General features: G+C 43.1%; 1 protein-coding gene across 8 annotated transcripts in view; it reads right to left on the bottom strand.

Moving 5' to 3' along the window:
- SASH1 (SAM and SH3 domain containing 1) overlaps window positions 1–18,068 on the bottom strand; it is a 322,628-nt gene that overhangs the window by 132,335 nt on the left and 172,225 nt on the right. For 7 of the 8 annotated variants that reach the window (XM_019951423.3, XM_019951425.3, XM_073789711.1 and 4 more), the window contains one exon: window positions 13,625–13,753. The exons of the other annotated variant lie outside the window; for it this stretch is intronic. In XM_019951423.3, coding sequence (XP_019806982.1) covers window positions 13,625–13,753 — 129 coding nt within the window. Of the gene's footprint in view, window positions 1–13,624; window positions 13,754–18,068 lie in introns of those variants that run through there. 8 annotated transcript variants of the gene reach the window in all.

Genomic DNA, 18,068 nt, shown 5'->3' with positions numbered 1-18,068 from the left:
CTCCTGTTCTCCTCGTGCCCCTGAACCAAGTACTACCAACGTAGGGGTGGGGGCATGAAGAGGTGCGGGCAGAAGGGGCATCTTCTCTGGTCTTCTTCGTCCCTGCTTGTCCCTCTCTAGGGACAAGATGTTTTCTACAACCGTGGTCACCATTATCTGCTGATGTTCTCTCTCTCTCTCCCTCCCCCACCCCACTCTCACACACACACACACACACATACACACACACACGTAAACACTCACCCACACATGACCCCAGGGTGATCTCAGGCAGGAGGTGAGGACTACAATGCCAGGGCCGAAGGGACAGGCAGGCCTATGAGAGGGGCCTCCCTGTGCCCCATTTTCAGGGTATGCAGCACAAAGAGGAAAAGAGAGGGGGAGGAGAGACAAGAAGCAGGAGTGAACCCGCATTTGAGCATCTGCTCATTGGCAGGAAGGCCTGTAAACTAGGGGCTTTTGGTCCAGCTATGCTATGGACAGAATCAACCGTCTGCTCCAAGTCTATGAAGAGCTAGTGTTGGTTCATTCCTGGGTCCTCACCCAAGCTTCCAACACTTGCCTTATTACTGGTTCCCTGTCCACTATTCTGCAGTTCCATGTGACCATACAACAGGCTCTCACTCGCGGAGGGAGGGAGGGAGGAAGAAAGGGCAAGCTGCTGCCTTGGAGAGGTACGGACCTCACAAGCAATACACAGTGGGGGAGGTGAGGGCGCTAGGAAGTCGGTTTGGAAAAGATGCCGGTACCAAATGCACTTTTCTATTGTACTCCAGTTTTTACATTGGATCCTGGGTTTTCACATTTAGATACCCATTTTAAGACAGCAGCCTATCCCTTAGAACCATACTAAAATATAGGTTTACATAAGCAAATTTTAAAGCAGGAAAAGACTTTTTTTTGTTATCAAATATACTTTCATTGGGAGCCTTTTCTCCTCTAATCAGAAGTTTGAACCTCTTAACATATTTTATGTTTTTATTAGTCAATGGATTCATTCTTGTAATGAAGGCACTTTTTCCCAGAATTACACTTTCCAAAATTTACTGCTTTAAAAACTTTCTTATTTATGCTTATTTTAAACACTAAGAGTAATAAGAAAGCCTCACTTTTTGAGGATAGAAATTCAAAGATGTTCAAAATGCCATTGTCATTGTCATTCATTTCACAGCTATTTATTGATCATCTAGTACGCGCTGGGAACTCTTCTAGCCACAGAAATGCAGTAGTGAAGGATGTATTTATTATACACTCACTATAGAAAAGGTGAAAGACAGAACACGAAGCACTGTGGGATTCTGAAGCAGACCGTGGTACAGACTGCACAACCGTGGGAATACACTAAAGCCAGGGAACTGTACACTTAAAAGAGTGAATTTTATGGTATGTGAATTACCTCTCAAAAAAAGTCATTTTACAAAGCCCTATGGGAGTGTTCTGAAGGGAGATGATATGTACTATGTGCTTTCACATGTTAGGTATTCAATAAACGCTTTACAAAGAACACAATCAGCTGTGGTATTTAATTAAAAGAAGATTCCTACTTGAAAAAAATATATATATATAATCTGGTTATTACTGTAGTCAGCATTATCATTCTAACTATAAGTGCCCTTATAAGTCCAGCCCTGTTAAATTCATCCAAACCTTAGCTGTTTCCTTGTGTTGATCCAGGTTATGGCACAGAATAAGCTGAGCAATTGTACAAGTTCTTGTCCAATTCCTCAGAAACCAGCCTCGTGCTTGATTTGAGGTTGTAGAGTCCCGACCCTAGCGTGAGGCACCTGCTCCTCCAGACCAGTTCAGCTAAGCTTTCCAACCAACAAGCATCACCACCTTTACCTTTTCTATTGTCCTAATGCTTAACGCATCTCCAGGTGAACGGATGGATACTAGAATTTGCTGTAAGCAGATCTCTATGTATCACCCACTTTTGAATATGACTAACAGAATCTTATCCTTGGATGTCTTGTTCTATTGCAACATGAACTTCCTGAAATGAGGCTTATATTTTCTGTGACTAAAAACTCCTCCATGACACCACCTACGTTACTGAGACACGCCAGAAAAGCACTAAATATTGTTTTTACTTGGCTGTTTTTACCAGTTCCCTGTATTCACGTTCAGGAAGAATAATACGTGCCATCATTCAGCTGTCTCTAGAATAGTTATCACATAATACGCTAAAATTACAATATTTAGAACCCTCTAATATTCTGTTAAACTACATTTTCAAGAAAAGGATACAGGTAAAACAGCAAAATGTTTTATTTTACTTTATTTACTTTCTTTATTATTTTACCTTTCACGTTATATTACCTTCTTTAATGGAATTCTTGAAACGTCTATTACCCCTTGAGTTCTGTAACAATGTAGGGAATAGAATTTAACAGATACTTTTTAATTTACAAGGCTTTTGGCCCCTCTTCTAAATAGTCCAGACTGTCCAGATTCTTGAGTTCTGTTTACTTTTTAAATGTTCTGTGTCTCCATTTGTGAACATTTCCTACCACTATCAGATGACTGTCCCTAGCAATGAGTCAACCCTCTTTTAATTTACTGCTTCTAATCTGTCGTAGGTAAAACATCACGTACGTTCATTTGTGAGTGTGTATTTGTGTGTATGTAAGGAGAGAAAAAAGAGATGAAGAAGTAAAGAATGAACAAACAGAAAATTGGAAATGCCAGGAAGCTACTTAAAACCCAACTGTTTAGAATTGTTATCCTTGGTAAGTATTAGGAGACTTTAAACTTCTACTTTAAGGAATTTTTGTGAGGTTTTCTTTAAAAAAAATTTATAATGAGTGTATTATTGTAATTTGTATAATAAAAATTACTTTATATTATATTATTGTTTATAATATCACACATTTAAATTATATTACCCAAACACTTAAAGTAATCTGTAAATCAAGATTTACTCCCTGGGGAGGAGTGGGGGAGGAGGAGGCAGGGGTTGGGGGGGAGGAGGAGGCGGGGGGAGGAGGAGGCGGGAAGGAGAAGGAGGCAGGGAGTAGGGAGGAGGAGGTGGGGGAGGAGGCGGGGGGGGGGGGGGGGGGGAGGCAGGGAGAGGGGGAAGAGGGGCGGAGGGCTGCTTTGGGAGGAATCTCCTGAGAATAAAAATGCAAGGTTAGTGGGTGGCCTGGGGGGGTGGGGTTCAGAGATTTTGCACTGACCTCCTGGTTTCAAATTCCATCTCTGATACCTACCAGCTATTAGATTTTTAATAAGTCCTACTTACTTAGTATTCCTATTATAAATAATACTTTATTCACTGAGCCCTAGCATGTACCCAGGAACTCTTCCTGGTGCTTTACAAACATTATCTTATTTAACCTTTACAACATCTGATGAAGCAGCCCTGTCACCCCCATCTGGCAGTGCCCAAACCGAGGTTCCAGGCAGGTCCCAAGCAGTAAATGTCCAGACAGGTGGGCGACGCAGCTTCCCTACCAAGTTATTTGGTCTCTCTTTGGGAGCATTATTTTCTGCCTCTGCCCAACTGAAATCATAAGATTACTAATACCCATCTCATATGGATATTAAAACTAAATAAGGTAGTACATGTGGATGTCTCATAAACTCCAATGTACTTTTTATTTTTATTTTTTATTTTACTATTTTTAAATTTTATTTATTTAATTAATTTATTTTTGGCTGCATTGGGTTTTCATTGCTGTGCATGGGCTTTCTGTAGTTGCAGCTAGTGGGGGCTACTCTTTGTTGCGGTGCGCGGGCTTCTCATTGTGGTGGCTTCTCTTGTTGCAGAGCACGGGCTCTAGACGCATGGGCTTCAGCAGTTGTGGCACATGGGCTCAGTAGTTGTGGCTCGTGGGTTCTAGAATGCAGGCACAGTAGTTGTGGTGCACAGGCTTAGTTGCTCCGTGGCATGTGGGATCTTCCCGGACCAGGGCTCGAACCCGTGTGCCCTGCACTGGCAGGTGGATTCTTAACCACTGTGCCACCAGGGAAGCCCCCAACGTACTTTTAAAATGTCATTATTACAATAATTATCAGCATCGTTGTTATGGCCTCCTCATACTTTACCCTTCCTTTCTAGTCACTGGCAGTATTTTAGGTACTGAGTTTTACACATGTTAGGCTATACTGGTGATCAACGATACAAAATAGCTTCATTGATAATTATCAGAAAATCACCAGCATTTAAAAGATTCATTAGAAACACTAAATAGTGAGTTTTTACTTAAGCTAAAATTCTCCTTTAGAAAGAAAGTTTTAATCTTCATGAGTCAAGTAACTGACTCCAATGAAGAATTCAGATAAAATATCAAAACAGATTCCAAAAGATGACAGAGATTAAAGGAGTATCTTGGAGAAGTGAAACCCACACCCCAAGGAGAAAGGATATCCACACACAAACAAAAATACCCTTTGAAATCACAGCTGGAAATCTGTCTTCCTCTTGGCATCTTTGTTAAGAAGCCATGTCTCTGTTCGCACACATTAAAAAATAACATACACTCCCACAAACACATCCAGATGTTCACGAATATTCATGATGTGCTTCCAATCTGGTTTGGACATGCCCTTGATTTATTTTTGATTAAGTTCCATCAGCTTCTGCTGGGGTCCATGAGATGGATGACATTGCTGTAGCACAAATTTTGAACATCTTCATATTCTAAATAATTGCAGAAGGTCTCTCAAACTATCCCTTAGAAATAAATGATTTATGCACAAACCTCAGAATAACCAAAGACAGAGAAATTGGTTTACTCCTGAACCCAAATTCTAAGACCACTTCTACAGTTGATCAATTAAGCCTCCACTTCTAAAACAAAGGTTGACATGGGGGATGGGGGGGAGGGCAAAAAACTAGAATCTGATGTCCTTTTTCAAGTAATACAGTGAGACTTGAAAGGAAAGGCAACAGACATGCTCTGAAGTTACTAACATGTATTTTCCAGTCACCAAGTTACTCTGTGTCCTTCCAAACACCAAATGGTTGAAAAGCCAGAAAGACCAACTGAACCAACTGCATAGAACAAAGGAGCTCAACATTTTACCATCTTGCTTTCTTCTATTTGAAATAAAATTCTCGAAACTTCCAAATGGGAAAAAAAAAAAAAGGCAGCTCCAAATCAAAAACTACTGCTGAAACCGGTGTAATAATCTTCTCAAAACAGGTGGCCAGAGAAAGGTCCAGTCAATATACTTGGTGTTCCGGAGCCCAGTTCTTTCTGTCCTTAGTCATTTCAGTTGGTTCACAGGAGCTGTGGTGAGAGATCCCCCTAATATATGGACCTAGTCTAGGGAATTCCCTGGCGGTCCAGTGATTAGGGCTTGGCACTTTCACTTCCGGGGCCCAGGTTCAGTCCCAGGTTGGAGAACTAAGATCCCGCAGTGGCTAAAAACAAATAAAATAAAATAAAATACGGACCTAGTCTACGGCCATACCACCCTGATCATGCCCCATCTTATCTGATAAAATGTGGACCTATAAGGTCAGAAGGCCAACGTGAGGTGTGTGTTCTGACACCAGAGAAGGCTCAAAACTCTGCTCCAGGTGACCTCCTGTCCGGGGCCTGCTCACATCTGCGTAATCCCATTCCAGACCCAACCCTTGCCATTTCAACCAAGCTGGGCCTTGGAGGACAGGTGGATCGACCACTTGGCCTGGGCCACTCGGCCTCCGCCGAGGATCTCAAACTTAGACCTTTGACGATAACAAAAACCACTGTAGATACAGCTACAGAAACCCATTCTTAGGGCCTGAAAATAAGGAAACATTCATCACACTCCTTTACCTTTTGTCTCAAGACCATACTGCCTCTAGTGTGCCACAAATTAGCATGTTTAAGTAGCCTATAATTAGCTTGTGATTAGCATAAATAAATTACACTGTAATCTTCCACGTTAAAAGTGTTCAATTGTTAAATGTAGACATGGAGATCACACTAAACTTTTGGTAACCTGGTTTTAATATTCCAGGGCTCCAAAATGCGCCTGGCCTGGGCCTCACTTAACTTTGAAAGGTCCCGATTCCAAAAACAGGGACACCCCTTTCCCCTCCAAGCCCAGATTCTGCCATCAAAAAGTGGCCTCTTTAATTTCTTGGCTTTTTTCCCCAATTATTGTCAATTTGATTAACATCTAGGAATGCTCTCTGTTGTATGTAAATGGAAACAACTACAAAGCTCAGACTTTCTTCCCTTTCTGGCAAGCATTTATACTTTGAGCAGAATGCTATTTTGGTGTTTAATCCCCTGGGCACACTGTGTTTATAAATGCAAACAAACAAAAATCAGTCATTTCTGAATGCTCAGGGGCAAAACCAGAAAAAGAAGCTGATGTTGTTGATTCCTATTCGAAAAGTCTGATGAAGACGGCTCAACTATTCTATCACACATAGCACATCTCATCTGTCCGTCTCCATAATGGTATGAGCCGTTTACAAAGGTCTCTAAGTTTAAGAGGATGGAAGCATACCTAAATGGATCCTAAGTATAATAAAAATCTTCTTAATTATGAGAGGTACGGGATGCCAAGGTCAAATCTGGCAGCCCAGAGACCGATTCATATTTATGTCCATGTTAACGTGGTGCAACGAACAAAACAATGCTAAGTTGGGACTGGGCATTTGACTACAAATGGGACTTTGTCTGAGGAGCCCAAGCAGAGAACTGTATTACCATCTGGCTTAAGACATAAAGCCTCAGTGTATTTTGACATCAAGTGTGTAAATCCCACAGCAGAATGTGGTTCAGACTCAACTGTCTAAGGCCCATGTTTCTGACTGCAATCTGCAAATCAACAGTAGCCCAAAGCTAGCAAATAATGTCCATTAAGACAAAACGAAACAAAACAAAAGCAAATGCCCTGGTGCAACAGTTGGGCTTTAGCATTTAGCAGTTGAATATTCAAAGTCAGGACAATTTGCAACACAGCTCACATATTTATCCTGGGGGTGAGAATAAGAATTCAGGTAGCCTCCTGGGGCAGCCAGTGTTCCCTAAGCACTGAGGTGGAGGCAACCCTTATCTTTTCTTGAGTATCTTTTCTTGAATATTCAGGTAGCTCAAAGGTACAGGAAACCTGTTTTCCAAAGGCTTTGCAGTCTCTAGCAAATAACAAAAGAAGAGCAGTCAATAAAACAAAACAGAACTCCCCACGGAGACTGGACTAGTCTGCATGACTGGGGAAAGCCACAAGGTCACCTTGGCCCAGCCGGTCAACTATTGTGAAATGGTAATTATTTTTGTTTTGTCTTGTGAATGGTGATGAATCAGAGCAACGTTCTATCTTTTTATATCATTAATGATCCAAGGGCCTGTGAAAGGACAGCATGTATCTTTTCTCTGCACACCTGTTTATGCCTTAGGTTCCAGCCCTAGTAAACTTCTCTCAGTGGCCCATAAAAGCCACATTTTCTCTCATTTCTGACCTTTTCACTAACTGTGACCTCTGCTTTAAATTACTCTGCACTGTCTACACCTCGCTCCCCAACCAGATTAATCTTCTGTGTTTCCTTACAGTTGAGCTTGGATATCACCTCCTCCAGGAAGCCTTCTTTGATTTTCCTAAACTGGGTCAGGGGCTCTCTTGTGTACTCCTGCAGGGCATTTTAATAGTCTGATTAGGGAATTCCCTGCCAGTCCAGTGGTTAGGAGTTGGCACTTTCACTGCTGTGGGCTGGGGTTTGATCCCTGATCAGGGAACTAAGATTTCACAAGCTGCGCAGTGTGGCCAAAAAAAAAAAAAAAAAAGTCTGCTTCCTTGTCTAAAGCCCCCACTAAACTGTGACATCTTTGTGGATGGGGAACACATCTTTACCTGTATTTCTGGAATGACAACATCTCAGATGCTTGACGCTCATTTAATAGTTTTAAATAATTACATACACAAATGAATTCAACAAATACTTACTGAGCACCTATTATGTGCCATGCACTGTTCTCCATGCTGGAATACAGAAAGGACCAAAACAGACTGACAAAAATGCCTGTCCTCAAACTAGGATTTCCTGGGAAGGGATATGAGGGAACTTTGTGGGGTGTCCTGCATCATGCTGGGGTGTGGATAACATGCCTGTATCCACTTGACAAAACTGGATAGCTAAGATGCAAGCATTTCAATATGTAAATTTTACCTCACAAAGAACTTTAAAAAAATAATAATTAAGCAGGCGTGAAGGGGCTTCCCTGGTGGTGCAGTGGTTAAGAATCCGCCTGCCAATGCAGGGGACACGGGTTCGAGCCCTGGTCCCGGAAGGTCCCACGTGCCGCGGAGCAACTAAGCCCATGTGCCACAACTACTGAGCCTGCGCTCTAGAACTCAAGAGCCACAACTACTGAGCCTGCGCTCTAGAGCCCGTGTTCCGCAACAAGAGAAGCCACCACAATGAGAAGCCCGCGCACAGCAACGAATACCCAGTGCAGCCAGAAATAAATAAATAAAAATAAATAAAAAAGCAGGCGTGAAGAGTAAAGATGAAGTGAGAATGGCAGGATGCTGGTAACTGTTGAAGCTGGGTAAGAGGCACAGGAAGTTTGTTATAGTATGCTGTTTATATATGTTTGATATTTCCCAAAATAAAAGCTAAAAGAAGCCTCTGCACTCAGGTGAGTAAATATTAATGAAGTACAAATAACAGATACTCCTGCATCATGACAGGAGTTTTTGAACCAGGAATAGAAGGGAAGGAAGAGAAATGAACAGTTATAGGTCACTTACAATGAGGGACCAGGCATACTTATAGCAGTTTTCTCATTTAATCCTTGTAACAACTTTATATTTTTACCCCATTTTATAGATGGGGGAACTGAAGCTTAGAAAGGTTACACAACTTGCCAGTTACGTACAACAGCCAGAATTTGAACCCAAGTCTTCCTGACTCCCCCAGTCTCCTTCCATCATGTTTCTCACACCCTTTTGCCACTGCGACAATCGCCGAGGCCAGGACTCCAGCTTGGACGTGGGGTGGGAGTGGTAGGGTCTGAAGAAGCCCCAAGAATCACCCCTAGTCACACCAGACACCACTCTTACTGCCTCCTGTCTTTGTCCAGAATTATACCTCAAAAGATTAAATTACGAAAATTGCTAGGAACAATAATTATGCCCCAGAATCATTCCTACACCCTCGGCAATGGTTCTGATATCACATTTCTCTGTGATAATATGTAACAGTCTCAGTCCTCGAAGACCTGGGTGAGTCCTGCCTGGGCTCCTGGCTCTTGAGGCCCACACAGGTGTGTTAACAGTTTGGCACAAACTGTAAGTCACCTGTAAGTGGCACAGAGATCCTGTAAGTGGTGACTTCTCTGTCAAGACTGTGATACGCCAACCACTGTACAAACTTGTTTCTGCCGACATCCAAGCAGACTCAGCCGCAAAGATGCCGAGGAAGCGGACATGGCCGGTAATAAGAGGCTGCCTTGCGTGTGTCCCTCTCCTGGCCACGGTGTCACTCTGACAGATGTCAGACTTAGCATCACTAGACATGGGCCCATTATGGACTTGGAAAGCTGCTGTCATTTCCAAGCGCAGCTTCTCACAGCCAAAAAAACACACAGTGCTCAGGGATGTGCCCAAATGTATGGAAATATGGGCAACTTCCCTGCTGTTCCCAACCACTAATGTCCTAATCCCCAGCAGAGGCAAGGGCTGTGGTCCAAACACACGGTTCCTTTAGGGCCCACTTGGTGCTAAATAGAAACTCTCATGACAGTTATAAATCTCAATCATAATCCATGCTTATGCTGTTGAATTTTCACCCATCTGTACTCTCTCTGTTACCTTCATCTAAACTAACTGGCCCCCAAAACACTTCATCAAGTAAGGGCTTTATTCCAGTCAGGGGCCAGGTGATTAGGTCCTGGAGAAGTAGTTTGATATCCAGTCCCAAATCAAAACCTTTTATTTTTCAGGGTTAAGTCAAGCATCTCTGTGGGCAGGGTGACTTTTTGGCTTGTCTGTTCTCCAGTTGACATGTAATTAGCTCTTAAGGACACTGCATTTTTGGACTTTTTAAAGCCAAACATCAATATCCAAATATCTATTCTGTCTATAGAACATTTCCTCAATCTCCCAAATTCACCCATAGGATGTGAAATGAAACAAACCCATAAAACCAATTTAAACCATCACCCCAAACTCTCTGCCCTCAAAGCTGTCTCTAATGACTTTTTCTACAGCAGATACAACAAACTTAATGCTATTGTTTTCCCTATAAATTGTTTTATGTTCCTAACATGTTACTATTTCCTCTTAGTGCTTTCGGTGGATTATTTCCTCTCCAAGTCATCTCATTTCTGCTTTTTTTTTTTTTTCCTTTCTGCTTTTTTTTTTTTTTTTTTCCTTTTTCCTTTTTGGCTGAGCTGCACCACATGCAGGATCTTAGTTCCCTGGCCAGGGATCAAACCCGTGCCCCCTGCAGGGGAAGCACAGAGTCCTAACCACTGAACCGCCAGGGAAGTCCCTCACTTCTGCTTTTGACAGGGCTGCCCACTAGCACAGAAAACAAGTATTAAGCTGCAGGTCCTCAGACCCCAAGCTGCCCCAAAAGCCTAGCATGCAAGAAGTTTGCCTACTTGTCTGAAGGCAGAATTCACAATCTAGAAATACAGGTAAATTCTGATGCAATAAAAAGTGGCGTTACGAAAAAAAAAAAAAAAAGTAGCATTACGGACTGAAAGTTGCAGCTTTTCAAGAAAATAAGTTCCCATCAGGACTCAATCTGTGATGAGCTAACCACCGTGAGAGGGAACTTTCCCTAAGTTGCCAGTGTTGCAAGCATGGCCTCAATGATGACCTTAAACAACCTCTAACTTCTGGACTCCTGAGCCGTGTGAAGGACCAAGACCATCTAACTTGGTCTTCAATACTTGCCTGGAATCTCATAGAAAGGGAACTGAATACGCTGACTTGGGATCTTACTTGTCTCACTAACTACACTTTAAAGGATGAAGAGAGTTTCCAGCTAGCTCCCATCAATTGTATCCACCACCACATTCCTGCACCTTTGATGAGAAGTAATTTAGCTCATGCAGTGTTTTCTCCCCACACTGTCTTTTGCCAAAGCTCTGGAACAGAGCACACCAAATTAGGCCTCTCTGTCTAAATGGGAAGAAGTTATTTATTCCACTTCCAGGCAGGCTTCCTTTTCTACCAAGAAGCTGCTTTCCAACGTACCCAAACACTGTGGAATGACCATGGTAACCCCAACTCTTAACCAGCTAGAATGTGGGGAAGAGCAGTTGAGCATCGTATCAAGGATCATCTGTCAATTCACAGCCATCATTTCCTTGCATGGTGAAATGTCCAAGGAAACCACAGAGCATCCTATTATTCAAGGTCAAAATTGCAACATTCAAGAACTCAGTGCAATAATGAAGTTGTTGTTTGGCTGCAACCTTGCCAAAAAAAAAAAGGCACTAACTGTGCCCCCACAGGAGAGCCTAATTAATTTTAACAGTCTTTTGCCACATGAGAATACTTTCTTAAAAGAAAGGAATAATGCCCCTCCCCACCCCCCTTCACACATGCCAGGGGACAAAGTTACAGGAAAGAAGCCCTTGGCAACAATGACGCCCATGTGCCTGCCTGGGCCAGGGCATCAGGCTCCTGGAGTGATGGCTTTCTGCCCCCAACAGATGCTTCTCAGCCTTAATCGATTCCATTATACTAACTCCTACCCATGTTGAACACTAAATCAGTGAACAAAAAGGAAAAAGGATCAATAGTTATTTGACAGTTATGACATAAGAAATCTTCACGTGGACTGAGTTAAGGAAAGAAATGAAACTGCGTAAGAGCACCAGCATCTTACTTAGAGTGGAAGTGAATGATGTCTACTTATGGAATATATAGCAGCGGTGCCTAAACTATTTGGTGGGTCCCTTATCCAATCGGTTTTTTCAAACATAAAAGGAATGTTTTTTTTAATTTTTTTTGAGGAATCTTCATACTGGTTTTTTTTTTAATTAATTTATTTATTTTATCTATATTTTTGCTGTGTTGGGTCTTCATTTCTGTGCGAAGGCTTTCTCTAGTTGTGGCAAGCGGGGGCCACTCTTCATCGCAGTGCGTGGGCCTCTCACTATAGCGGCCTCTCTCTCGTTGCGGAGCACAGGCTCCAGATGCGCAGGCTCAGTAGTTGTGGCGCACGGGCTTAGTTGCTCCGCGGCACGTGGGATCTTCCTGGACCAGGGCTCGAACCTGTGTCCCCTGCATTAGCTGGCGGATTCTCAACCACTGCACCACCAGGGAAGCCCCAAAAGGAATTATTAATAAAAGAATTATCTGTTCCGAGTTACTAATTTTTTCATCTCTACTCGAAGTAGATTTATGGAAAATCACAAAATAAATAAGGATTCAATTGAATCAGTAGTTTTCAAACATTTTTTTAAAGGCAGAGGTACTGTTACTCAGAAAAGATCCACGTAGTCCCCTAATACATAAAAGATGCTTAAAAAGGAGCTGGTCCAGGGCTTCCCTGGTGGTGCTGTGGTTGAGAGTCCACATGCCGATGCAGGGGACACGGGTTCGTGCCCCGGTCCGGGAAGATCCCACATGCCGCGGAGCGGCTGGGCCCGTGAGCCACGGCTGCTGAGCCTGCGTGTCCGGAGCTTGTGCTCCGCAACGGGAGAGGCCACAACAGTGAGAGGCCCGCGTACCGCAAAAAAAAAAAAAAAAAAAAAAAAAAAGGAGCTGATCCAGATAAGGAAACACGGAGTGTTGAGCCTTTTCTTCTGCCTCTCATTCCTAAAATGGTCTTAAGGTCACCACAATGAAACAGAACTTGAGAAGCACTGAACCAAAATGAACCCAAGACCTATATAGCAAATTTAAATTAATACATGCAGAAGTTTCGGTAAGATACTTTCTAGTAAATGTACAACACGGAAATACCAGCACACATATAGATTATATAGACCTAAACTCTGTATTTACTGTTTATCACATGGAACTTCAAATGCTCCACTAATCATACACATAGAAGTCTTTATAAAACAGCCAAATGAATTTCAATGCACCTGCGAGAAGAGTTGTGTCTTCCTTGGTTATCTTGGTAAAATCATGAAAAATGGTGATTTCAAAGAGGTCTTAGCAACATGGAAGAACTATAATAAAATGTTAAGTAAAAAAGCAAGAATTACATTGCTGATGTAAAAATGCCCAGAAAAACACGGAACGGAGACTTGCTAAAACACCAATATGGTTATTGCTAGGTGAGAAATTAGGGTGGTTTCTTGTTCCCCTAAATTTTATTTTGTTGAAAACAAAAAGAAGAAAACAAAGAAGGAAGAAGACAAGGAAAGAACTAGCCGAGACCTCCTCCTTTGGGCTGAGAGTCATTAAAAATGTAGCGCATACCGGCCAACAGTAAAAACATCCTTTCCCCTTAAGCTAAAAAAAATTAAAATTCAAATGCAATCTTTTAATGAATACAAAAATTTGATCATTATTGCCCCAACTAATACTCATGCAGTCTGACAGCCACAGACCTGGGTTAATCCTTTCGGGATCTGAATTTTTTATCTCAAACGAGTGCAGCAGCCTGCAGAGTAATAACGCACGCACAACCGTGAGAGGGATGAAGGAGGGGATGCTTGACCAGAAGCAGCCCGGCTGGGCAGGAACACATTCCCAGTGCCCCACTCACCACATCCAGGTCCTGGGAAACCCGCCGTTTCCGCAGCTCCTCCATCCTCTCGCACACGTCGGAGAAACACGTATTGTAATAATCTGCATACTGTTGCGCCAGGTCATCGATGTTTCCCAGGGAGCCGTCCTGAGGGTGAGGAGGGCGGGGGACGAAACGGGAAGAGAACAAAGGCGATCAGTCCACCTGCAAACGCCCCCCACCATCTAGTCTTCCTCTATGCAGCACTTATACTAATAACAGCTGGCATTTGTTCAGTGGTGGACGTGTGCCAGGCTAAATTTTACATGCGACATCACCTAACGCTGAGGACAGCCCTGGGACACAGGACCTATTTTCCTCAGTGTGTATAGATGGACAAACATCTACACACTCAAAAAAGCTGAGTGACAGCCCAAGGACTGCACGGCTATGAAGCAAAGAAGCCAGGCCTCCAACTCAGGACTGTCTGATGCCAAAGCCACGGTTTTAACCCACATCTCTGCATGCCTTGCAGGGCCAAGAAACCCCTGGGAAAGCCACTGTGTCAGTGCGAGGCACCCTAAAGCCCAGTCGGTGGCTGTATCAGAACCTCTGCGGAAGCGTCTGAGAAACCCAGATGCCAGGACACCACTCCTGAGAATTCTGATGGGAAGCTGAGAATTCAGAAGCCAACAGGGGATGCTGCATCTGGGACACACCTGAACCATGCCTCCCATGAGACCCTCAGAAAAGTGGGGACTCTTATTCCCTACATCATTCAAGTACAGAAGCAAGAGAACAAATTCAGCTAAATAAATAAGGAAACATATCTGTCTCCACTGAGGGACGGGCCCGGAAGCTGCTCTGGAGCCCACACCCCCGAGTTCACATCCAGCTCTGCGGCCGCTTCTGGTTCGGCAGCCTTAAGCATGTTTCCTAATCTCTGGCAACGCTGGGATACCTCCCCGTGAGGAGTGATGAAGTAACGTGACACACTCAGAGCTTGGTCCTTCACAGTCCTCCTGGCACATAGTTAAGTGCTCAATTTACTTAGCTAGTAATAGTCACTACAAATAATGTTTCAGATTGTAGTCTTCCTTTAGGGGAACGGATTCTTAAATTCACGTTTGAACACATACACAGAGGATGACAGCAATGCTGTAGACATTTGTAGGTTATGCCATTTTGTCTATTCATTCATTCATTCATTCCTTCACAGAAGCATCTCCCCTGCCCCTTTTCACCTCCCAACAAGGTCTTTCTTTGGTATGAATAAAAGACCCTACCAAGACAACCAAGGAAAATGATTTTACCAAGATAACCAAGGAAAACACAACTCTTAGACAACCGAAAAAGTGCACACACATTTTCCCTGTGACAGACCACTGGTCAGCCCTGTCTCATAGTTATGCCAGCACACCACCCTTGGTGCACATGTCTAAGACGGCAAAGCACACTTAGACACAGACAGGCTTTGGGAATTAAGAGATCTTCAGTGCTGGTGCTGAAATCTCTTCAGAATAGCCATCATGATCTCAAAGTTTGTTTCAAAGTTTGCAAACATCAAGTGTCAATCAAAACTGAAGATGAAACACCAATGAATGTTGAATTCTCATGCTTTAGATGTACTTCCTTTTTAGAGTTTTTGCTTCTCTGCTATTTATACCGTACTGCTTCATTTAAATTTCCTTCACGCTAACTTCCTTTGCGCTATTGAAATAAAATTACAGTATATACAACAACAAAAAAAGAGTTCTTCGAAAGCCTTTCTGCTGGGACTTCCCTGGTGGCACAGTGGTTAAGAATCTGCCTGCCAATGCAGGCGACACGAGTTCGAGCCCTGGTCCGGGAAGATCCCACCTGCCGCAGAGCAACTAAGCCCACGCGCCGCAACTACTGAAGCCCGCACGCCTAGAGCCCGTGCTCCACAATAAGAGAAGTCACCGCAATGAGAAGCCCCTGCACCGCAATGAAGAGTAGCGCCCGCTCACCACAAGTACAGAAAGCCCACACGCAGCAGTGAAGACCCAATGCAGCCTAATTAATTAATTAATTAATTAATTATAAAAAAGGCTTTCTGCTAAAGATCTTAAGGCCCTGGTCAGGATACGTGGGTCAGAGCAAGTGACCATCTCTATCCCACTTCTGCATTCACCAATTTCACAAAACTGACCAAGTGGGGAAACAGACTTGAAAGAAATGATTTTTTTTAGAAAAGATTCTTCCTTTGTTACCAATAAAATGTTCTATGCTTGAGGTAATTGCCTCAAAGTCCCCAGTACAGAGCTAGGGATGGGAAGCTCTTTACAAGAACAGTAAGATGTTTGAACGTGTCTGGGCAAAAGTCAGTCCCTCCCCTCTGAGACAACAGGCTGGATGGCCACAGTGGAGGTGGCAGGAGCTTACCCTCCCCCCAAAAAAGGTTTGTCACGTTTCCAGTAGGGAAAATAAGAAGGAGTCCAATGGAAGTCTGCTGCCAGCCTCCGAGGAAACGCAGAGGGGATCAGCCTACCAGTCTTTGCTTTACTGCCTGTAGTAGAGGTGAGGCTCCTGACAAATTGCATCATAAGTCGGATTACGGTCCTGAGGTCTGCCCTGACTCGTCTCAACTCAACAGCACATGCCCCATGGGCCACAACATGAAAATCTACAACCTCCTGACCGGTCTCCTTGTCTCCTTCCCCATTTGGCCTCATCTGCCTTGGATCCAGTCACCAAAGTGACCTTGCGAAACAGAGATCAGACCGGGTCTCTCTCCCCTAAGAATGATCCGTGCCACACACATCACACATTCTACAAATAAACCCCAAACTTACCAGCCCGGTGGAGAAAGGGGCTGAGGCCTGCCGACGGGGAAGACCAGAGGAGCGAGAGAAGACAGGCAGCCCCTACGGTGGCCGCTCCGCCAGCCCCCATGCCACCCCCAACACCAAGAGAAAGTACTGGAAGAAACTTTAGGAAAGAGCGAGGGCGGAAGGGCTGCTCCCATGGGAGCATCTGTTCCAGCCAACGACCAGGACTATGACAGCAAAGTGCCCAGCGAGGCAAGGGCTCCAGACCACCGCTGCCTCCGCCACCAACTACTACTTTCTTGGACTAATCAAGGCCACCTGAAAAAATTATAAAAATGATCATTTATATAGCTTCGTTCAAATTGCTTTCTTTCCTTCCTCTCTCCTCTCTCATACATCCTAGGACACCTTCAGAGCCAACTGTTCACTTCACTTCTAAAGATTCTAGGCTTCTGATCAAACTTTTTTTCCTAACAGTGAAACAGTTTCATTCCCTACCCCTCACTCCCAATCACTCGGAACTCCCCAAATATTTGAGGGCCCGGGAAATATCTGTTGCTCATGAGGAAGAAAGCAGCCAAAGGCAGCCAACATTTCACACCCTGCAATAACCACTCCTCACTTGATGCTCAGCAAATAGTAATTTAGAACAGGGTGGCACGGCTGCCTCTATGTTTTTTCAAATCACTTTCCAGATGTTCAGTGAGTCCCCATCATTACCACTTTCATCAGTCTTGATCATTTAAATGCCAAGAAAGACAAAATAATTTTTTAAAGCGTGTGTGTGTGTGTTTTTTAAGTAGGTCTTGTCTGCTATGCACAGAAAGGAATTCTTTTCCATCCCAATCACATGGAACCGAGGAACCTCATGATGATTTTCTCTTCATCCGCTCCAAATCCATGCTTTTCCAGGACTGTCTGGAGACCCCTGCGTCCTTTCTGTCCAACCTGTTCTTACTTGATATAGTATAAACCTCTTCAGTAAAAATATCCACTTCTATTAAAATATTTGCAACATTAGTCTCTAGGGAATTTAAATAATGCAGTTGATGTTTTAATAGCACCACACCTCGTACATCTTTTTTTGGGGATGTGATGTTCATGTCTGACTGAACACCCCACAATGCTAATGCCAAGAGGCATTGATGTTACAAAATAAACTTCGAAATATGTAGTATGACTTTATAAATTTTGATATTTATTATAATAAATACATTAAAATACGTAAACAGATTCCTTTTTAAACTTTTTTTTCTTTTAAGGTGTTAAAAGTTTCTGCTGTAGAGTGTATTACTTGTCTAATCTGTTTCGTTTCTTATTTTCCCCCTTTGGTTCGCATGCATTAGGCTGAAGCAACATTAGCTCTGTGTTTAGGAACTCAGAAGAATCTTATTTCCTCAGAATAGCCTTTTTAAAGTAAATTGTGAAATTGTGTGACGCATAAACTTTTTTACAAGAATTTTCCCATCACTGTTTACCAAAAAAAAAGATACATGCAAATTCAAGCTCTCTTCCCGTTTCTTATTACAAAACCAGGTCACGGCATTTTTCCATATGACCATCCATTTCACTTAATATGAACTTAATTTAAATCTGGGTCCCACTACCAGTGTCAGCTCAATGGAAGACTAACTTGTATAATTTTCCCATGAAGCCACAGCACACATTTATACCAAACACCCATCTTTTTT

The sequence above is a fragment of the Tursiops truncatus genome, chromosome 12 (genome assembly GCF_011762595.2).
Source record: "Tursiops truncatus isolate mTurTru1 chromosome 12, mTurTru1.mat.Y, whole genome shotgun sequence".
Classification (NCBI taxonomy): Eukaryota; Metazoa; Chordata; class Mammalia; order Artiodactyla; family Delphinidae; genus Tursiops; species Tursiops truncatus.
Note: the sequence above shows the minus strand (reverse complement) of the source record. Positions and strands in the feature narration are given on the sequence as shown.